This window comes from Molothrus aeneus, chromosome 4 (genome assembly GCF_037042795.1).
Source record: "Molothrus aeneus isolate 106 chromosome 4, BPBGC_Maene_1.0, whole genome shotgun sequence".
NCBI lineage: Eukaryota > Metazoa > Chordata > Aves > Passeriformes > Icteridae > Molothrus > Molothrus aeneus.
In genome coordinates, this window is record NC_089649.1 from 54,976,506 (window position 1) to 55,000,934 (window position 24,429).

General features: G+C 38.1%; 1 protein-coding gene across 1 annotated transcript in view; it reads right to left on the minus strand.

Annotated features, from left to right (window-relative positions):
* TBC1D19 (TBC1 domain family member 19) overlaps positions 1-12,256 on the minus strand; it is a 48,965-nt gene extending 36,709 nt beyond the window's left edge. The window contains exons 1-3 of the mRNA XM_066548525.1: positions 12,130-12,256; positions 2,164-2,236; positions 1,355-1,400 (exon numbers count right to left, since the gene is read on the minus strand). Coding sequence (XP_066404622.1) covers positions 1,355-1,400; positions 2,164-2,236; positions 12,130-12,228 — 218 coding nt within the window. The 5' untranslated portion in view covers positions 12,229-12,256. The remainder of the gene's footprint in view (positions 1-1,354; positions 1,401-2,163; positions 2,237-12,129) is intronic.
* Between the last annotated feature and the right edge of the window lie 12,173 nt (positions 12,257-24,429).

Sequence of the window (24,429 nt, forward strand, 5' to 3'; positions counted from 1 at the left end):
TCTCCAAGTCATCACAATTTTTAAGAGACAATATTTTTTTTGAGGTTCTCCCTTTAAAAATCAGTAGTGAACATGTACATGTCCAAAGTAATTAGAAGTTTAAGTGAGGTATTGACTTAAGCAAAGCTGAATATCCACTCATAAAAATTAAAAACTAAACCAAATCACCAATTTATCTTTCAGTAGCATAGGTTATTTCCAATGAGTTTTTGTCAAACATTACATCCAGCTTAATTTTAAGTGTCTCAAATGTCTTTCAGGAAACAAAATTTTCACATAGCTTCTCCAATAGTAAGCCTGAATTTTCATTTGTTTGAATGCATTCAGTCAGTTCCTATCATATGTTTTTGGGAAATCCTCCCCAAATTTCTTCCCATTTTTAACAGATAAGATCATTCCTGTACTGGCTGCAAATTTGTTATGAACTATTCTGTTCCAATGTGTAAAATAGAATCAATATCAACAGATTTCAGAAATGCTGTTTCTTGGCTTTTCCACAATGCTCATGAAACCATGGTGTTCACAGTTAATTTCAATTTTCAAGGGCAAATTTCATTATTTTGCTGCTTATTTCCGTGCATTAGCCCTAGAGACAGGTAAATATTTTTTCCCTGGAAAGATACAATGAAGATGAATCCTTGCTAACAGACAGAAGCAGAATTAAGTCCCTCATACTACTAAATATACATTGGGCTAAACTGGTAACTCTAACAAGCTTACTTACATTAGCACAAACAGATTTGCATACACATTTCTTATTTTATAGTTGCATTCATGGCTATATCTGTTATGAAATTCACCTTTCCATTGTGCCAGAATGGAAAGAAAAATTATGTTTCCCAGAAGTCTAACCCAAAGTTTGCTGAACAATAATAAAAAGGAAACTTGGCTGATTTGACTGCATTTATAACCATATCCCAAGCATGATGAGCACTGACCTGAGAAACCTAGAGATCCAGTATCTTAAAGATTTTAAAAAATAATTAATACAAAAAATACGTGCAATGCTGTGACCAATACCTCAATTACAACTCATTTGCAGCAACTACCTCATTTACATAATTATATTATGACCCATGGTACCTTTGGAAGTAAAGCCAAAAGGAAAATACTAAAGTAACTACAAAATGTAATGATATTTATTTCATTTATTCTTTAAAATGCACTTGGTTGCAGTATATTCACTAGGATGAAAAAGAAATAATGGCACTTTAAAAACAGAAACTAAGCAGGTACCCTTGCTATGACAGATATTGCAGATTACAGTAACACACCATACACCTCTATAAACAAATGGATCAAAAGTAAATCATGTGAGCAGAACTCATTAAGTGAAAATACTTAATAAACTCACACATTGAGTTCACTATAAACAGCATTCTGAAGTTTCTTTTCCCAACCTGTTAAAAAAAAAACAACGAGAAGACAACTTTAGGAATTAATACTAATGGAACCTCAATCAGAGGTTGCTTTGCAGTCACTGGAGTTTTATGTCTGGTCTCAGTTCATGTCTACCTACCAGAGAGACAAGAGGAGACAAAGAAACCTTAATCTAATTAAGACAGGAAAACTGCAAGTTGAAACCTCTATAGAGACCTAATATCCTTTACTTCCATCTGCTGTTCAAATAATTACAATATAGTTTTGGTTAAAAATCTTACATTCTATTTCTTAAAGCCATCATTTTATAAAACCAACAATTAATATTAATAGAGACAGTGTTCCTGATGATTATAAATCTGAGATCATTTATCATAAAATCCTCACATTATAGTAACACAGCCTACAACTTTCAATGCAACTTGGAAATTTAACTAAAGGTAAAATTTTCAAGAGTATCTCCATGGAAGTTAATTTCCATTTTCAGAAGTGACTGAACTCTCAACTCACTCAGAACTTTAAAAAAAATCACCAGTATCTTATAAAATGATAAAAGCACTTTGCATAGTACGTTTTTCAAAATGCAGATGGAATCCAACAGCACTTTCCCTTTTAGATTTTCTTTATCTGATTTAATAATCTGGAATCATTTAATGTCTGCTTCTGGCTACTGTCAGTGACAAGACACCAAGCTCCACAAAGCACTGTTTTCATCACTTATATCACATATGTTCCTACATACATCTATCCTATTCACAAATATATCAATGAAGTATTACAAACCTGATGTCTTCAGAAAATCCTTAATATCCTCTTTTAGAGATTCCAGCTTAATTTCTGGTTTGTGTAGGCTAACCTAATATGAAAAATAAATAAGCATCAAGAACTAAAGAAAAATTACATTATTCAAGTTATAAAGTAAGTAACAAACATGCTTAGGGTCACACCCAAAGCAAACTCCTTCCTTGAGCAATAGTAGTCAAAAATATCCGTTAACTTTTCTCTCACTCAATGTCTTCACCTTTTTCATCAATGCTAAAAGGTGTTATGTGGGGAAGAAGAGAGAAAAAAGGAGTAGAATATGCAATGAACACATATAAACATACATGTTTAATAATCTGAGCAAATACCCCCCATACTTAGCCCAAATGCTAGACTATACACATTAAGGAATTGGTCATAAGGCACACATGGAAAAAACTAGAAGCCAATCCCTGTATTTCACCTGAAAGAAATAAAACTGAAAACATTCCATAATTTTTCACTTAACCTCCCACAGTTCACCTCTTTCAGGTAAGAAATGCCATTTTCAAACCAAAAAACTGAGTGTGCACCGAACACTCCCCACTGCAGATATGACTGCTGGGTATATACGGCCTCTTGCAATGAAAGAGGCACTCAACACACCAACCAGCACCAACCAGCACTAACCAGCATTAAACCAGCACTAACCAACACTAACCAGCTTTACAACCATACCATGACACAACCACAAAGACTGAAAGGTGCTGCACATCTTTCAGCAACAGCAGGACCAGCTGCTACAGCATCTCCTTCTTCTGCAGCTAGACCAAGAGGAGAAAACCAACACATCACAAAGGTCCCAAAGGACAACAAGCAGAAACTCAGAAGTTTCTGTGAAGTGCCTTCTACGACATATTTTCCTATGCATGGTACATGGCAATAGCTGATTAAGATCAGATAATAAAGCTAAAGGTTTAGAGAAAAAAAAGCAATGCTGCATGCTAACTTGAAAATAACACCAGAAGATCTGTGTGTCCACAGCCATGACAGCTCCAGGCATATGTTAGAAGCATATGGCCATATCATCTACACAGAAATGTGAGACATCTCTTACCAAAAGCTACTCAGCAATGTGCTCTAGGCATATCAACTGCTAATTCTATTGCAGCAAGCTTTCCTGCTGCAATAGAATTTTAATTTTTATTTAATTAAAAATAATCTTTCACCAACTTGGGCAGTCTTCCAGCCCTAACAGCACTGCTGACAGCATGGCATGCTTTAAGTCCACAGCACACAACTAAAACTCCAAAATCTTGTACTTTGCCTTACAGTTTATACATGGAAAAGGGTGTTTCTGCACTGGAAAAGCTGGTCTAGGTGAATTCACAATGCAGAATTTTAAGAAAACCTTTCCATTTTCCCCACATGAAAAGAGGAATGGACAATAATGGAGAGAATAACAGCATCAGCATTTCAAGTCCCCTTGCCATTACAGGTAAGGGAGGCATTTATATTTAGTTTATTAAGTGCAATAGCAAAGAGACTATTTCTCAGCATGCTTCTGAGAAAGAGAGGTCATCAGAAGCACAGACCAGAAGGTGTGGTGAGTTGCATAACTCATGTCAAATGACAAACACATATTCCATCCAGCACAACAGTAAAAGCTAGCAAAGGATGGTTACTAATATCTGGGAAACAAAGATTTTTATGCGTGTTCTTGGGCAGCTCACAAAATATCCTTTTAAACAAAAACCTCAAGGAGGATTTCATGAAGAATTCCTTTTGAAGCTACTTTGATGGGAAGTCCTATGTCCTTTTTGGACATTTGTCAGGCTGAAGGTTTTCTCTGCTGCAAGGCAGTGGTTTTGTGTGTTTACTGAAGAAATTTTTTAAAAAGTAACACACATCAAGCAGGGCAGATTTTGCCATACTGTTCCTCAGAAGTTTTTGTGCACCCTTTTGTAAATGTTCAGCTTTGTCTTTGAATTAAATATGGCTAATTCTAATCTCAAGGTCCATGGAGTGTCAGGTCTGGCATACTTTTTAGATATGCAAAAAAATCCCCTCACAAATAGAACTTATTACAGATGATAAATCACACAAAGAAAAGAAAGCTCCTGTACAATCTGCTATAAAATGGATTAATTATCTTGACACTGGAAACAGTACAAGAAATTACGTAAGTGTAATCAGAACGGTGTTTTAATTCTCTGCTTTTCACACACCTGTGAGCTCTTGGCTTATTAAGGAGTATCTGATACTCCTATTGACAACAACAGGGGTTTTTTTGGAGATTCCTGGAAATTCTGGAAATTGATACAGCATATCACATTAGAAGGCATTAAGGAGTTCAGTCCACAGAGTACTTCCCATTTTCCCTGTCAGGCCAAAAGAACAACAGAGGTCTTTCTTGTAAACTGCTGTTCCCAAGAGAACCTGTTCCCCAGCTGCAGAACATCAAATCCAGAGACTCCTGTATGCAGCAGAAAGGCAGTCAAAAAGGAAACAGGACAGCATGCTGGGGGAAAATTTTTCCTAAGGATTACATCAGTGCATCAACCTGCACTGGTTACCTTCACCTCTTCATGCCCATGTATTCAGCCAGATATTATTTCATTATTCCTAGCCCTGATGCAGCCAATATTCTCAGGCTCATCTTTAACTTATCACAATATCTATTTTTAGATGTTTCACATCCTTCCTGTGTCCTTTTTCTTCTCTTCACTGAAAAAAGCTGTACTGAGACAAATTTTCACATAAAAAATGTGAAAATTCCCCCCCACCACCCCCAAAATTTGGGGGCACTTTTGTCTCCACTTTTACCAATTCAGAGTTCAGTTGCAAAAGCCTCCTCCCATTTACACTTTCCCTCTTGTTTACTTGTGTACTACAATCAACACATTCCTAAGTGATAAGCAGAACAAGAGAGCCACAGAAACTTAGGATTGCTGATCAGTTTTCAAATCAGAAATTAGATACTTGAGAATGTGGCAAACAGTTCAGCTGGCAGCTGCAGCCAGCTCTAACACAGACCATATTCCAGCTCTGTGTAACACAACAAGGGAAAATACTCATTTTGGTAAGTTAAAGGAACTCTCTTCAGAACTGTGTTGCTGTATGGTACCTCTTTAGAATTCATATGGGTGTTTATGGGAATTAAATTGAGGAATCAAGGGGACTTAGCAGAGCTGATATTCCAAAATTACTAGTCCAGGTGTCCACATAATCTTGCTTTTCCTTTGTATTAGCTGATCTCACTTATTTCTGTGTTGGACCATGTTGGAAAACACATTTAGGTATTTATATTTTAGGTAGGCTTGGTTTGTTTTAAACTGCTTGATGCAACACACTAAGTCTCATTTGCATTTTTTCCCTGTGATTTTATTCCCTGTAGAATAAAAAAATATGTTGACAAAATTTTATTTATATAAAAAAGCATTACTACAACTTTACATAGCTAAAAATGCCTGCCTAAGATTTACTGGGAGAAAAACCCACATTGATGAGATTTGTACTCATGAACTGAATTAATTCCCTGCATGATCAATAAACAGCAAACACCCAGGTAGAACTACCAATTTCAACACACACATCTTGATGAAAGGATATCTTACTTCTATGAGAAAAATACTATCTGTTATTATAAGGAGACTATAACATGCAGGGTAATAGAGAGTGAGCAATATAGGGGAACAATCCATGAAAGCAAAGGGCGACAGCTAGAATAGGGAAAAAGCCAAATATTCAGAGACTGAGTCAGGGCAATATAGAGTCCTGAAAGTCAAACATTTCAGCAAGAAATAACAAATCATTGCTAATAAATGTTAATGCCTATCAACTTTTCCCTGTAAAACTAGTATTGTGCATAATCTTATTGATATGGCACTGAGGTCCAGGTGTGGGATGTCTATGGTCCTCTCCAGTCTTGGTCAGCCTCCTGTGAATCAAGACACATCTGTCCCTTCCACATTCCTTCATAAAACAAGCTATCATTACAGCATTTCTTGGCACCCCCAATTCTTCAGCTGTACACACCCAGACTTGGGGGACTTCTAAAATTTTGCGAAATTTGCCAGTGCCTAAGGTACCACTAACAATCTTGTGTGTGCATCTTTGATTTTGGCAAGGTATCCTGCTGGGATCTGTGCAGTCACCATCAGAAGTGATACCCTAAATGTACTCTCTGTACCTGGATGCCAAGATGGAAGAAAATCCAGACACTCAACACTGCTGTGGCTGAAAGGAAGCAAAAGGATAGCACAACAGTAAAATAATAAAATTGGTGGAAATAGGAAATTGAGTCACAGAGGAACTGAACACAGAGCTCAACCTATTTACAAATTAGCATCTAAATTTGAAAGTGGCATTCAGTGATCATGACTGGAGCAGCACTGATCATGCAAGAGATGATCCATCAATCACAGCACTCAAAGAAGTACAGGAAAATAACTAGAGGACCAGCAACATACTACTAAGAGGAGGCTTGACAGAACAAAGTGTTCCAGCATAACTCCTGTGTTAAACTATTTCTTTTCTCAGCAAGAATAAACACTGCAGAGAAGTGATCCAACTATACTGAAATGTGGAATTGCATCAGGTGAACACATATTTTTATCCTGTTGCAAACAGTCTGCAAATAACTTTACACAATCCTAATATTTTTACAGGCTATCTACCATAATTTCTGTTCAAAGCCTTTTTGTTTAGATAAACATGTACTCTCTCAAAGCATTTATTACTGTTCAGTATGTTTCTGCACAAGTGCACAATGTTTTTCGGTTTTATTGCTATTATTTCCCAAATTACAATAAAACAGAATCCCCAAATATAACCCATCTTTAGAAGAAGTAAATTCAATGAAAGCTAATAAATATCCACCATTCCTTATGTACTTCATTCTACCATAACTGGACTTTATAAGGACCAAGCTGACTTGGTAAAATCCACTTCAAGCACAACCACCACAATTTCAACATAAACACTCACTAAAAACTTCAACCCCTGCAACTTTAAGGGAAAGATTAGTTTTGGTTATACATTTCTGTAACAGAAAGAAGACTCATTCTGAGCCTAACTAAACAAATTTTAGTGAGTGTGAAACCCTGATTATAATGACAATTTTCCAACCCTTCTACATTTCTACACGAACTATAATAAGGGAAAAATTTTGTGAACTTTCTTATACAAGTAAAAATAACCTAGCAGATACAGAGAGCTCCAATCAGCTTCATATGGAAGTAAACAGCTTCAAATGTTATGCTGTGGTACAAGAAATACAGATATATTTTAATAATATATTTTAATTTTAATGTTTAATAAATTTTCTACGTTTTGAATATAAAATTAGTGCTGAAAATAAAATACATACACAAGGCAAAATCCAGAAATCACATTACTAAAAAAGGACTACTCAGCCAGTCAAGCTTGCATTGCTTCTGAACTCCATCATCTGATCAACACATACTCAACTGCATTCAATTTAAAATTCACTATAATGCAAATATTACTGCTGAGCCACTTAAACCAAAGGCACAAGCTCTATCAGCAAGCATAGTAAATCCTTTGCTAAATACAATGCATGAAAATGAACCATTACTTTTCCATGATGACTCATGAGCCTACATTTGTTTGCTAACTTTTATTAAATAAATGCTGCATTGCATAGAAACATTCTCCTTCTGAATTTGATCTTTTATATAAGTTGAGATTGGTATCAATTTCTTTTTTTTTTTAACTGGCAAAAAATATCATGAAAACAATATGCTGGGACATTTTGCAAACCATAAATTATAATAAATTATTCTAAGCTTATTTACCTCCACTTTCTTTAGAAGCAGAGTTAGGCACTACTCCAGCTCCAATGTTCCTAGCACTCCCAAATAAAGTCTCCTCCTCCTTTGCCCCAGCTGAAATCTTCTAAAGACCCTTACCTCTCTCTGTTCAAACTGTCTTTAAAGCCTTCTGGTTCTACCACAGGTCTGGTCCAAGAACAGTGGCAGACTCCTCTCCTCTGGACAGTGTTTCTGACCAGGACATCTCCTCTCCACCTTCTTCGTACCTTCAGGCACCTCCACCAATGTATTCTCACTCCCAAACTGAATTGCTACAGTGGGGTGGGATGGGTATCAGGCCTGATTTTTACACTTACATTACCCCTTTTAGCCTACTGTAACAGCCCTTATCATGCTTTGTTATCAGTCCCCTCAGGTTGTCCCAGTCCAGCCATACCTACAAGAAACATCTGAGAACATTCATGCAGAAAATGGCGGGGGGGACTCCTTGCACTGTGAGTCTTTCTTGTTCCATTTAAAACATAATTTAGAACCTTTATCTTTCATTTAGAACCTTTCATTTTATTGTCATCTCTTGTTTTAGAAAAGTTCTTTAGGAATAAACTACCGAAGCTTTTGTCTGTTGGTTGGTTTTTTTGGGTATTTTTTAAACTTCATAATTTGCCCTGGTCACTAGAGGTTCTGGGCAACTCTGAGTTAGACTGATTTCTATTAGAGGTTTGCATGGGACAAAAATTAAGACTGATTAATCTCAACTGATTAATAAAGCCCAACTCAAAGGTTTTCAAAGATCATGAAAAATGAAGTTTCTGAATTGGCTGCAAATGAAAATGTGCTAAAAAGGTAGCACTTTTTCATGTCTCTGAACAGTTTCATTTTTATTGTCTGTTCACTGACACAGATTTTCCCTAGAGCAGAATTTTAGCAAGATTTCACAAAATAATTTATTTTAAAACTGCATTTTGTCCTTGAGATGTCCATGTTTTAGTTTTTCTGAACATCTCTAATCTCTACATTAAAAACATTTACAATTCAGAAAGGGAAGAGAAAAATTAAGATAAAAACAAGCAAATTTGATGACAAACTTGCACAGTGAAGTTGTGACCAGAAAATGAGGTTTCTCCTCTGCTCCCCACTAACACCAGCAGCAATTCTACCTGTTGAAAAGTTACTACCCAATATTTTGGCTCTTTGTCACTGCTACTCTTTCCTTTCAAACACACTACAAAGTATGCTCAGAAGAAATTCTAAAGTGATAGGTACATTAGAACTGTTACCCACATTAATCTCTCTCCTTAACTGCAGTAATATATCAATATATCAAAAATCAACCTACAAAAATCAACATTTATATATTTATTCATTCATCACTTACATGACACTACCTCTACTCTAATCCTTGGGATAAAAATGTGATTATCTTGGTATCCCCAGAAGTCAGGCTCTGACAGCAAATCATTTGATGCCCATGCCAAAGTTATTTCAAAGAGATTGTGTATCACAGCCCTTGACACCAGCTCAGGCTCCCAGTGACAGCCAAGCAAAGCACTGGTTTGATCAGTTCATAACCACAGGGCTACTCTCTCACCACTCACAAATAATGTCAGGATACTGTGTTTTCCCCAAAATTCTATTAACTCATCAATGAAACTGTTCATTCTGTGCTCTCCTTCCTAGAAAATAAGAGACAAATGTACAAAATATAGCTTTTCTAATAACTAAAATCCTGTTTGTGAGACTACATGTTCTCTCAAAATTTCAGGGATTATTATAATGGACCTTAAGATCCATTTTGACTGTAGTGTTTTCAGACAGTAAGTATTTTTGAGGAACAAATATCATCATCATCATTTTCTACACTAAGAGATGAAGAATATTTGTGAAGTACAGCTGCAGTATAAATATCCAAAACAAGTTTCACTTTGATGCACTGATTCCAAAGACTTCCTAAAACACAGTATGCATCTCCCAAAATAGTTTAAAATCCCCTAAAAAAGGGACCACCCTTCAAAATCACAACTTGTGCAGACCAAGCATTGTTAACCAGCAGACAAAAAACTCCATCACATCCTACCAACAAACTGGATTTCAGGAGTGATGCACAGCAGCAGCTGAGATTTCCTCCTATTTGACAGTGCAGCTCCAGCAATACCCCGTGTAATGGGAGGAATATCAAGCATCAGCTTAATACAGAGTGAAGCACAATGCAGAAACTTCCAGAATTCTGTACAGCTGCCCAGGGCAGAACAGGAGACCAGCCTCTGACTGAGGGGCCCTTGCACGGTGCAGCACGAACGTGACTGCCCAAGCTTTACAAACAAAGCAACTCTTCTGTACATGGAAGAGCATAAATGCCTGCAAGGTCAATAAGAAAGGCTGCTCTATCAAGAACACCCAGATTCCTGGCAAACACAGTGTACATTTGGCCCTACTAATTGAAACTACAATCTCCTAGAGATAATTCATTTGATTGAGAAATCCCATTGTTGATGTACATATAAAGTTTCAGATCACTACACTAAACTACGGCTCTGCTTTAACCTGCTATTATAAACCCTTCACACACAACTCTAAGAATCAGCTTGAATATTTGTTGCTGTATTTTTCTCTTTCCCTTTAGCACTGGATATGACTAGAATGATCATGACCTATACAAACACTTCTCTTTCTTCTCCAAGAAATCTGTACAACAGTGCTCTGAAAGCCATCATAGCAGATACATTCTCATATCCAGCAGGGATTTGGGCACCTCACTGCCCTATCAGACTCCAAACCCCCCCTTGGGAGGGCAGTGCTCACGTTCTCTGCACAAAATGGCTCCACCAAACCAAGCCACCCAGCCAGTTTAGCACCTTCTAAACACCCAGCCAAGTCCTGAGGACACCAAGCTGCCTCCTGTCTCAAAAAACCCCTGCAAAGAATCAAGTGACCGTGAAACCTGGCCCTGCCAGAGACAGGGATAAAGAACCCTGTGGAAGGGAGTGCTTTCAGGTTTGTTAGAAACAGGAAGAGAGTGGTTAGAACAGAGCCCTGTTCACCGCCCGTTTTGAGGACAAGATGTGACTCTGCACTCCTCATGTCAGGTTTTTTAGGATACTTAATTTCCCAACATTTAGCAGAACCCAGCCTCTACACTGCTTCATAATTCCAGCCCCCTTCAAGTCATGTACATTGGCTTATTCAAATATTTAGAAAGACCTGTCAACAGAAGCAAGGCAGACACATATTAATAAAAGCACTTAGAGACCAAAACAGTACATTTAAATACAAAACAAACAAAAGACAGGCAGTGTGACAGTGATGTCACTTGCTACAGAAAGCTTCAGGGACATTCAAAGAGGAAAATCATGTTTCATTTAAAAATGCAACAAAACTAATGGACAAATAATGGACATGATATCCTAAAAAAAACAAAAAAAAAACCCAACCCAACCAACCCAACACAAAAAACCCCACAAACAAACAAAAACCCCAAAAAACCTCCCAAAAAAAAAATCCCCAACCTGTATAATTTTAAGCAGTGTTTGAAAAAAAAGCCCAAAACCAAAAGCACAAGATTTTAAAAAACCCAATCCAAAATATTTCAGTAATGCACAATATTTGTTGCACCATGACTAGGTTATTATTATCATGAAAATTGACGCAACTTTAATCTGAAACATCCTAAATTAAATTCAGCTGCAATATGAAAATCTGTCTCCAAGTGCAGATAAGTTATTAAATATAAAAAAGGGCAACTGTTATCCCAGCTACTAAAATTTACTTCCATCCGTATTTTTTTTTCATTTATTTTCACTTCCTTTCACCAAATCCTCATTTTCTCAGGGACACTAGGGGAGCGGGGGAGGGTGGGTGGACTTTAAAGCTCTCCAAATTAAAGATTAAAAAAGCAATTCGTTTCAGGACCTATATTTGAAGCAGCGAGATTTCAGATGGATAGTCTTCATATTCACTGCGAAATCCTTGGGTCCCAAGAGAAAACACAACAAACACGGCTCTAGAAACCAAACACGCCGCTCTCCGGCCCCGCCGAGGAGGGAGAGGAGCGGGATAAGAAGGAAAAGAGGGAAGGGACGAGGGGCGCCAGGGGCCCGGACTCCCTGCCCGTGAGGAGAACACCCGGGCCGGGGGCGGCGGCCGGGAACAAAGCGCCGGGGAGGGGCAGCGCGGAAGGGAGGCGTGCATGAGGGCACAGCGGCAGGTCAGGGCTCACCCGGGCCTGTCGCTCCAGCTGGGAGTGCAGGCTGGAGCCCTGCAGGCGCTGCACGACCCTGGCGATGGTCAGGGACAGCCCGCGGTCCGGGTCCAGCATGGCGGGCCCTGCGCGGCCGGGCCGCCTTCGCCGCCGCACCGCCGCGTTACCGGGCAACGGCGGCAGCGGCGCCCGCCTGCCGCTGCGCCCGGCCGGGAAGCGGCGCCGCACGGAAAGGTTCCGCCCTGAGCGGGAAGGAAAGGCCCAGGGGCCGTAGGTGCGAAAGGAACGACATAAGTCAGAGGGTCCGCAAACAATCACAAAGTTTTATTAGAAAATTACTGGAAATTTTATTGTCCAGGCCTCCTATATAAGCACAGAAGAGAGAGAAAGAGGGGAAGGGGAGGGGAGGGGAGGGGAGGGGAGGGAAGGGAGGGAAGGAAGGAAGGAAGGAAGGAAGGAAGGAAGGAAGGAAGGAAGGAAGGAAGGAAGGAAGGAAGGAAGGAAGGAAGGAAGGAAGGAAGGAAGGAAGGAAGGAAGGAAGGTGTAAAAAATGCATATTTTATGATTGGCTTTTCGCAAATATTTAAATGAATATAATATGTGTTAGAAAGTTGTGCTGTATTAATTTTCTTAAGTAGTGTGTTAAATATAGTTTTAGGTTATAACAAAATGTTAAAATAGAAACTATGCTAGGTAAGATATTTTTTTAAAGAAAGGACTCGCAGCAATATAGCAGCCACAGGACACCTAAATCTTTCAGAGAAAGAGAATTTATTGCCCTCTTATCAGGCGAAATTCACTTCTTCCCGCTTCGCTCAGCCATGATAACGCCAGTTAGGATTCAGAGGAAGAAGCTGACAATGACCTGACAGAATCCTGTATTTGAATGGAATTTATGCATCATGTATGAGATGTATGAATATGCAACAGGTTATTCCTTTTAAGGGTTAATCCTCTGTTGAGGGGTGTCCTTTTTCGGGCTTATGCTGCCCAGAAAAAGGTACCCGGACATCCATAACTCTTTGTTTCTCTTGTCTCATATTGTCCTAATCCAAATTGTCCAAATTATTATTACTCTAATTATATTGCTATTTTTATAACCATTTTATTATCATTAAACTTTTAAAATTTTAAAAACAAGTGATTGGCGTTTTTCACAGACGGGAAGGAGATGGCGGGTCCTGGTCCCAGTGCAGCGGTTCAGCTGCTGCGGTGCCTGGGGTCCTGGGCTGATGATGCCTTCTCATGGACAGGTTTGTCCAGCCCCAGGACACCTTTCTGTGTGCTGCTCGAGGGATACAAGCCAGCCCGTGTGAAATACAAAGCTGTGTTTCGTGTCAGGTACACACAGGCAACGTGTGTATTTGTGATTGTAATATGTGTGGAAACCGACCATGGGACAGTTATAAAGATGAATTCTAATAATAACTGAGGAAAGTAAAGCATGGAAGAAGGCCTTTGAACCTATCCTTTGTTCGCAATTAACCTTTATAAGTCTTAAGTTGATTTAAGAGCATTTGAATTAAAGCTTTCAGGATGTTGCTTTTTGACAGGAACTTTCTGCTTGTAGCTAAGCCTGAAAGATTTTTGCAATAATAACCTTTTGAAGTATAATTTTAGAATATTGCTTGTAGTAAGGATCTTTGAAACTATAGTTTTAGAATATATAAAAAGAAAACATGCTTATCTCACGCCTTGCCAAACAGTGAAAAGCGGCTTGAAAAAGGAAGATGAACATCAACTCAAGGATTAATAGTTTCAACCAGGGCAAGCTGGACATCACTGTTATGAGATTTACAGTCCTTGCAATCAAAAGGTGGACCCACATCTGGAATCTGGACCTCACCAGCTGGGAGACTTCTTTCTTCTTTCAGAAGCTGGACCCCCACCATCTGGGGATACTCCTTTTCTGGGATACCTTCTGAGAAAAACTAAATCACAATAGTGTATAGAATTGTGATGTAAAAATTGGGAATAGAAACTGCTGATGAGTAAAAATTGGGAATAGAAACTGCTGAGAAAGCCGATGAGTACCCCTATAAACACCTGTAAGCCTCAACTATCGGTGTGCAGTTGGAGGGAAAACTTCCCCCACTGTACCCAGCGCTGTATTGCTCATACTTTACCATATTAATTAATAAATTGATTACTGCTTGAATATTGGCCTAGTCAAGCTTCTCATTTACAACAGCCCGTATTGATGCAAAGTTTTGTTGCATTTTTCCTCATCTGCTTGGCGTGGTGAGGCACTCGTTCAGGCTCGGTAGCGGCACAGCCCTCACTGGAGCCTCACTGGGCAGGTGTGTGGCACTGTGTGCTCATCCCAGCCTGATGTACCTGCGAGGGACTTGCATCCATTTAGCCTCTCTGGGAAAATCTATTCCTACGTGTCATCAAGTTTTTACTTAAGAAACTAATTTACTACATCAAAATACCCATTATTAAAGTCCCAGAAGGATTAAGAAATAAGCTAATAGAGGAAAAGCTGATTGTTGACCTATAAAGCTTTAAAACCCATTTTCAGCTCTGAGGATGACCTCTGTAAAACAAAGAATGTTTCAAGATGCTGAAACATCAAGAGTAAGTTTTTCATTATTGTGAATGACAGATATGAGGAAATGATAGATGTCATCAGTTACGTCAATAGAAAAAACTACTGCATATAATAGGTATAAAAAGTGCACCTGAACTCATTTGTCTGCAGTTTTCATTTATTTGTGAGCATTTCTGGATAAAATGAAGTTTAAAAAGGAAAGAATAGTAACAGAAGGTCAGAGATGGAGTTCTTTAATGAATTGTAGAGAAACCTAAAACAGTCACTTATGCTAATCAAAATACTGAGGAGAGGTTGCTTCTCAGTTCATAGAGAGCACAGAGAAATGAACCCAGTTGCCTACCTGTGCCTTGAATATCTATTCTGATTTACATCAAGTGTTCTGTTGCTTCTTTTTTTACATGCATATATAATGTTAGGGGCAACAGTGAACACATTTTTTTTCCCTATGTATTGAGAGAGTTAATGATATTTTTATCTACATTCCCAACTGAACAAGCATACAAAGTGTAATAACTTTCTGTGCTAGTTCATGAAAAAAGTCTGCAAAATGTTCCATACAGAGAGTACCTCGCCTCATTTTGGTTTGTTTGGGTTTTTTTTGGGCTTTTTTTGGTTTTTTTAATTGAGGATCCTTTGTTTGTGTGGGAACTCCACCTGCTAAGGAAAGCACATGCAGAAACCTGCAGTGTGACCATGAACTCTGCAGGTCAATAGCTGAAGTCCAGAGTTTCACATTTCAGCTGCAAGTGGGAGAGAGAGCCCTCCCTCCTTGCCTGGTACAGTCCTTGGCAGCGTTTTCCTTTCCAGTTTGTGAGCAAACCTGTGGACTGCCACAGGGATGGGAGGCAAATGTTGTGTTTGGTGAGTGTGTTATTTGTCAGGGCAGTTTGATAGGTGAGGACTCAGGGGCTGGGTAATTCCTGCTGGTAGCACAGCACAGTCTCTGGCTGCTTCCCATGTGATCTGCAGACACCACGTTTGGCCCCAGGGCAGGTCACGGAGTGGGACAGAAGCCAGAGCACCTTGGTGATTGGAAGTGTGTGTTCCCCTGCTGCTGGGGAGTGTGGGCAAATCATACATCACAGGTGAGTTTCATGTGCAATGCATAAGACTTTGCAGGTCTGCAAAAACCACCCTGATCCCTATAGGTCAAAAAAAATGGGATAAAAAACTAAGGTCAGCTGCAGAGGAGTAATTTCCTGCCCCTGACTACCTCTGCTCCAAGGTTCCCCTTTATAACCCTTTGTCTATGTACATGTGTTGATCTTCATTCCTTGGTTTTTTAGGCTGTTTCCAGCCTGGTTTCCCTCCATTGCATTTCCCTTTGGTCAGTTACATCTCCAGTATGGGTAGGAAAACTTACTTCTTGTAAATGCCAATCCAAGCTTAAAAGTAGGGCGATATGAAGAGATAATCTACAGAATCTTACCAAGGGCTGTTAACAGCTTCTTGTGTATCCCTGCCATATCTAGTTAAGAAATCTCATGCTTAAGTGTGTGCTTCTTTTTTGTTTCCTTACAAGGAGTGGACTGCATAGCAGCTTGAGAAATACAGAAATTTATTAGAAAATATCACTTAAATAACAGGCATTGGCAGAAATCCCAACTTATGCTTTAGCCTATCCCCTGGTTTCACACAAATGGTTTAACTGGTTCCTGTGATAAGTTTTTGACAATTACAGCTTTTTCATAATGATTTACTTTTAAATTGCACATAAGCAACTGCAGTACAGTCAGCATAGAGTGGTTTTATGATGTCCAGTACCACATACCAGAGGCAGCTTGTTGGTTTTATTAGGAGGTCTGGTGTAGATGTCATCATGTTTTATTTTGGGTTGTTGGTCTGTCCTTCTCAGTGTCTCAGTCTTACACCCTTGAACACCAATTGTCTCCTCTTGGTATTCCTTCTCCATTCCACTGCAGTGCTCTACAGCATTATACCTTAGTTTACTGTGTTTTGTGTCAAGTTACTTCACTTAACTGTATTGATACTGGTATCCCAAGTGTCTTTTATTAATCTGCCACAACAGGTCTGGAAAGCACTGAGAATCTGGAAACAGAAAGTAAAAATTACAGTCAGCCAGCTTGGCTTTTTCCATGTAATATGGTAATTGACCTAATATTGACCTAGGCTGTCTGCAGGTATCACCAAAGGAGGCAGTGGTGTTGTATGACAGATAATGGGTGAGGGAAAACAAAAAAATCCCAGCAAGGTCAATAAAATCCCAACAGTCCCAATCACAAAATCCCAGCAGTCAACAAAATCCCAGCACTTCCAGTCAGCTGCTCCTAAGACACTCTGCCTAAGCCATTCACAACACTCACACTGCCCTGATCCCACCTTCACCTTTCATTTTGTTGCTGTGAGAAATGACAAGTGGATTTTTTGTGTAGTTTTTTGGTTAGTGTTTTTTTTTTTTTCATCTAAAGAGCTACTCCTGTCCAAAATTTCATTTCTGCTTTCTTTTCTTGGAACCATTTTAATTCATGAGTGCTTAAAATCCATTACCCCAGTTCTCCATTTCAAGCCATTATCAGAACTTCACCTGTGAACTAAAGTGTCAAGTTCCAATGGATTCCTAATCCAAGCAGGTACTTTCAGAGAACATCATATTCAGTCTTTTATTCAGTGTGCTCACTCTTTATATTAGACAAATGTATATTAAACTTTAATCTCCATTATGGACCAAACCTGCAAGCTCCTCTTCATAATATCCACTGGTTTCCCTCTGCAGTCTGAATCATGATATATTGTTTGGAGCTGATAACAGATGTATGACAAAAGAAGAAAGATCTGTCAGTGACTCACCCTTCTGACTTTCAAACTTTATTCAAATTACCAAAAAGTGACAGTGTGTATTTTGACAAGTTTCAATATTTTCTTCAAAATAATCAGTTCCTGTGGAGTAATGAGATTTTTTTTCTTGCCCCAATACCACTGATGCAATCTGAAGAATGTAGGAAGTTTAGATGGTGTATCTTCACTTATCAGAGCAGAAAACATCTCTTATTGCAGAATGCTGTCCATGGGAATTAATATCTTTTCTCTAATATGTGGCTGAACTTGAGAGCTGGACTTTGACTACCAGTGATGTCAAGGATTATCAGTCTAGTCTTAGGAGTTTCATGTTAACTCCAGTTCTTGATTTTAGGTAATTTCCTACCAAACCTTGGCTTTAGATAGTGTAAGCCTCACTAGAGAGGACCATGCATTTCAGGTGATAATATCTATTAGTGGTACTTTTTTGAGGCATTTCTGAGTAATAGCTGGAGCTGTGAGTTATCAGATATGTAACAAAACTAACATGCACACAGTCCCTAGTTTTTCTAGTGTCATTAGATTTAGTCCATGTTTGATGTGTTGTATTATTAGTCAAGTGACATGGGTTTTAGCAGTAATATTCTGTATTTTCTGGTTGGTAAAATCCCATGTGTGCACTTGCCATGCATGAAGATGTAATTATGCCAATGTAGGATTTCTTGGACCTAAGGCAGAAATGGAGTCCATGTAGGTACACACTGAAGGGAAACACATACTGAATCACAAATACAGTTTATACACTGGGTAGTTTATGCACTTCACACATGGCATGTATATTTTGTTTCTTTAAATTGCATATTCACCTGAGAGCAAGTCTGTTGGAAAAAGTACACAACTATTGTACTTAGCCAAACCTCTTAAAAGACATGATTCAGCATTCATGAACAAACATTTTCTCAGGTCACAAATAGCAGCTTACTTTAGCTATTGCTTTTAAGGTTTAATATAAACAGTTGATCTATAAGGAAGAAAAGCAGTAAAAGGAACTGTCTCAGTGGATTCTTAGTTAACATCTCCATGTCAGAGTTTACTGGTGTGTGGGTGTGCTAGGGTGAGGGTCTATGTTCTTTTTAAACCCATTGACTCCAGTGAGTCTATGTGATGTAAATACAAGCAGGATTTGGGTCCTGTCTCTCACAAGAAGTATGCTCTTTTTGAAAACAGGAACAATCTGATCTAGTGGGTGGCATCCCTGCCCTTGGAGGGGGGGATTGAAACTAGATGATCTCTAGGGTTCCTTCCAACCCAAACCTTCCTATGATGCTATGAAAATATCTAAAAACATATGCGTGGTGATCTTTTAATATCTACTTTTGAAAAATATCAAACCCTCTCATTATCTGTTTATTTGTTACACAATAGTGAGCATTACTCCACTGAAATAGCTTGTTGATGCTATATCCTACTTTTTGCAGTAGGGGAATTTCTTCTTTGTGGAAAATGTAATAAATGTTTTAAGGTAGTCTGTTATACGTCTGTTCATTGCCTGGAATATATACAATTTACCACACAGTCAAATCAGTGCCTGGTGCAAGTCTTCAACAGCCAGCAGACCACCTTGGATACATTATGTAGTGTCTAGATCATTGCTGCCTTCTCCTTAATCATTAAGAGGTAATCATAAACTTCAGCTGGCAGAACAAGGATCTCTTCTTGAGTGCGTTTTATTCTTCTGATTAAGATTTGATGACAAAGTTGATCAATCCTTTCTCTTTTCTCTCTCTTTTTTTTAAATGTGAAGGATTGTTCCATTGTTTCATTTCCTTGTTTGATAATTTTTCAGATAGAAAAACACAAGTGAAGAATAAACCAAAAGGAACTAGAAACTCCTGAAGGGTTTTTGTAATGGTTGTGGTTCACCAGCTACTGTAACTGTTCAATAAAACAATCTAGTTTTGGTCAGGGAGATTTTTACTTCCATTACAAGGATTTTTCACGTATCCTTTACCTTGATTTCCACTTCCTTAACTTGATGTCTGCTCTGTTGAAAAGACAGCTGGAAGTGCAGCAAAACGGAAATGTTGAATGAGCAGAAGATAGCAGGCAAACCTTCCTAAGTTTCTCATAGTTTTTTCTTCAGTGATGTTGCTTTCCTTTCCCTGCATGGACAAATAAATGCCGTGTATCACCGAAAGGGAGCACCGGGCACTGATTAAATATCATCACCAACTATGGAAAAGAATCTTCTCTGACACATCCCGGGCCATAGTGGGGGCCTAAAGAATCCTATGGTGAAACAGTTGCAGTTGTCCTGTATTAGTTCAAAGCAGATTAAGTCAAAATGTAAAACTGAGCCCTAATTTCTAAGTTTCTGCTGTTTCTCTGTTTGTATTTAGGAATACATTATTGCAGAAAATTATCTGAAACATTGATCACTAATACTGCCTGTTACAGGAATTGTTGTGCATATATGAAGCACAACTAGATGATCAAACTTTTACTGTGGAAATAAGTTCATTATAACAACATGCTCAAAAATTCACCCAAAAAAGAGTTGAACAGTGGGATGGAATAGCACACATATGTGAAGCACAGCTCTGAAGGCTGGATTCAGAGCCGTTGAGTGGCAGACTACCCTGCTTTCACTAACCCAAAACATACAAATTAATATAGGGATCTGCTTAAAGGGAAAATGACACCAAAATATTATACACAGCTCTAGGGAGCGCAAACAAACCCAAATGATTTGATTTCAGATGAAGCTCTGCACATTGAAACCAAAAATTTTAAATATAAAACTGCGGTTAGGTTTCCTGTTTTGCATCACTGTTTAGAGGTCTGTAAAGAAATCTTTCAAATGCACAACAAATTTGCTAAATCAAAAAAAGGACAGAGGTAGTACCTAAAAAATTGTATTATTTTGTTAATTACAGGATACAGGCTTGAATCTTATAATCTATATTGCAGCATGTTTCCAGAAAGACCAGGAAGGAATATTAGAAAACATTCACAAAAGTGAATGTGCTAAAGGGCTCAGGAAGGGTTGAAATAAAATTCATTTATTGCAAAAAAAAAAAAAAAGTAAAGAGACAAGGTATGAAACTTACAAACCAAAAACTGTACAGCCTATCTGAGACTATCAGTCATTAATATGAGCAAGCAGTCATATAAGCAATACAATTTATCATTGATCACTTTTGTTCTTCATAGGAAGGACCCCTGTACCCAACATGCCTACCCACTGTTAAGCAAAGGACACATTTTCCAGAGTAGATGGGATAAAATGTGCTCTGAGCTTAAATAAAGACATGTATTTCCTGGTCTTTGTCTGAAACTGAATTCAGGCTTGCACTCATAGAGAGTAGAGCTGGGTGGATTCCTGCTGGATAATGTATAGCATCAACCTAAAATATGGAATTAAAATTCCATATTGGAGTTGTTCAACAGCAGAAGGGCTTCTCATTTTGGCAAAATTAGGCTAATAACAAAACCAGCATAATAAAATTTTAGATCGAAGGTGTAATAGGTGAGCTCGGCCCCCACAGATGTATTGGCATGCAGGGAGATAACAGCATGAGATCATCACAGAATCATAGAATATCCTGAGTTGGAAGGGACCTCAGGATCATCAGCTCCAGCTCCAGACCCTGCACAGCACAATCCCCAGCAGTCACACCTTGTGCCTGAGAACATTGTCCAAACGCTTCCTTGAACTCTGCCAGGCTGGTGCTCTGCCACTTCCCTGGGGAGCCTGTTCCAGTGCCCGGCCTCCCTCTGGGTGAGGAACCTCTTCCTGATATCCAACTTAAAGCTCCTCTGACACAACTTCATGACACTGACTCTTTTAAGGAAGCTACTTTTAAAATGTAGGGCTGTTTTTCTGTTCCTGGATATATCTGTGGGGTTTGCAGCCAGAATATGGATGGGACAAATATATAAAATAGATACTACTAGCTTTCATAATCTTATCCAAGAGGCACAAGTCTTTGAGACTTAACCATTTATTTCCTCCTTAGAACTGGAAATAACACCAGTTGAGGGTGTGAACCCAGATCAGTTGGGTTGTCTAAGGGATGAACACCCCAGACTGAAGGTGCCATGTTGAAATTCAGTTTTGGTTAAGTTGGCCTAAAGCAGAAGAAAACTATGCACAAATAGGATGAGCAATAAGTAAAAAACCACTCATGAGGATGCACTGAAGAAGGAGCAGAAGAAGTTGTTATCATGTCACTAACTAAATAAGCCACCATGTCAGGGTGATGGGAAAAGTGTAAGCAAGGAAGAATCCTGGGGTTTTTTCTCATTCCCCTATACTATTAAGGGAAATGAAAGGTATTGCCTTCTTGATAATTAAGCCGGATTTCATCAAAAACTATCAATTTGTACTGCCAGTTTCTTCTCAAACAGTGTTAAATTTGTAAGGCCTTGACTATTTAGTAACACTTCAGACTACAGGAATAAAAGTTTCCTATTATTTTAGGTTGGATAATATTGTATGTGACCTACCATCTACTCCTCTTGAAACAGAAGATGAAAACTTATTTACCAATTTATATAATGATCTGATTTTTTAGAATTTATTTTAATATTTCTCCCAGAATCCAATTTTAAATTTTTAGCCTTCTCGTTATAAGGTCTTGTGAAAAAGATATTCTGGTATGAAATGGCTCAGTTAAACAGCTAATGAAATAATGATTTTTTTTTTTTTTTTTTGCCAGAGCATTCCTATTTGGCTCCTAATAACTTCCATGAGCAGTCACTGAGGATTAAGTGAAGACTTTGGGGAGGTCTGTCTCTACAAAGTATACAATCACAGCTGACAATTCTAACTTTCTAACAGAAATGTAAATTGAAATTAAAGAGATAAAATCACTGTTAGATTATGGTTTGATCAGGATTATGCTTTAAGTACCACTGGGTTTAAAACCAGAGTGGGTGACAGTGTAAACTGGGAGTATTTAACTAGCATATTGCTTAGAATATTTTAAAAACCTTTTACTTGCTCCAGGAACTTGACTCAGCAAAGCTTGTAAAAACAAAAGACAAAATGTTACTGATCTTTTGTCATTATCTCATCAGAAATACCTTTCTTACTTCAATTTATTCATTTTTCCCACATTGTAGGATTGCAGAATGAATGCATTAGAATGAAAGGAGAGCATTATGAAGAGGTAAGGTATCCAAGAAGAGACACAGTAGCCAGAATGTGAGTATGATCTGTGATTCTTTTGCACTCCTTTTTCTGTACAGAGCACCAGTGCAGTTGGTTCTGGAAAGGGCCAAACCAGAATGTCATGAAATTGCAAATATGAGATAATGACTTCAGGCACACACACAAAAATATTAGAAAAAAATCACCCAGTTAATTGCAGTTAATATACTGCAAATTTTCAAATGTTCATTAAAAAAAATCAAGAGTGTGACACATAACTTCTCTATATACAAGGATTACATCCAAGAGATCCAACTTCTGATATGCTTAATTTATAAACCCTGGATATTTGGACACACGACAGCAGCCTGACTGAATCTGACTCTGTCAAAAAGTGAATGTAGAGAATTCAGAGCTGAGTTTGTCTTTGGAGTTTTGTTTCTCCCTTCTTTTGAGAGTTGAGACTTCTTGGCAGATGTAAAACAGTTTTGTAATGTAAGCAAAGACTAAACAATGAAAATTAATTTAAAACTTACATACTTTCAGTCACATTAACTCCCTGCACTATGTAATGCCATATAAACATGAGCAAATAGTCCAAATTAACTACAGCAATTGTTCCTCAGAGTATATTTTCTTAAGGATTATATAGAAAAAAGCCTGGCAAGTAAGGCAAACAATACCATAATTTAACAGCTCGTCTGTGCTGAAACTCTGGAAAATATTATTTTCAGTGTTTCAGTATTTTAATAGTGTTTTGAAATTGCTATCAAATACTTCCAGGATTGCTTAGCACAACAATTGAAATAAATTAAAGTAGTTTTTGTCAGTATGGACTTGATCTGCCTCCCCTAGTTTCTCAGAAAATGATAACTGACAACTTTCTACATACAGTTATTGGATGGCATTATACCAATCAAAGAAGTCCAAAATGCAAAGAGCATTTAGGTCATTTACAAATAAAGCTAGACATGCCAGAAATGAAGACCTGGAAGAAAACTTCAGCTGGGGTAAATTGTCTTTGCTCCTGAAGGTCTCCCTGTACCTCCTCTTATTGTATTCAATAATTAGTCCAAAGTACCAGCTAGCAGAGTTCCATTGAACTGAAAAAACTGGCCTGGAGATTATCACAGTAAGAGAACAAGAGTCAAACAATAAAATACTTAATTGTGAACAACAGAACACAGGCCATGAGCCTAATTTAAAATCTTACTTTCATTATATAAGCCCATAATTTAAAGGGGACAACCTGTCATCTTGCTGTCTACCCTTCCATGCAAAATCATGACAATGGGAAACCAGCAGAATTCTAGACATCCCACAGTCTTTTGCTTTTCTATTGGTTACATACTTTCAAGGAGTGTTGTTTCCTTGTGGGCTCTGCTGACAGGGTTTTATGGAGTACTGTTTCTGTCTATGTTGTACCAGTAGTAATGATAGATAGCTCTTCTAGTGGAGAGACATTTTGCAATATCTTCTAAAATTTTTGCTCTCTACCCTCACTTCATGGTTTTAATTGTTTCAAATGACAAAAATTCATACTCAGATATCAGTTGTTGAGAAGAGGTTTAGCCAGTTAGTTACTCTTTAAAATCTGAGGCTATGTGACCCTCTTTGGTACTGAATAACAGAGAATTCATCAAAATATAATAAATTGTATGTTCTATTTCTTGTACAGACTTGTGCAAATTTATGTCAAATCAGATGACTGCTCATAGGAAGTTTATGTTTCCTGTAAAAAACTGAAACTTTAAAGAGTGACTATTGCTGATTAAATTTATTCATTTTATGTAAGTGTAATTTTCAGTATTTGTCTAATAGAGACAATGCCTCTCTTGATTCCCATATC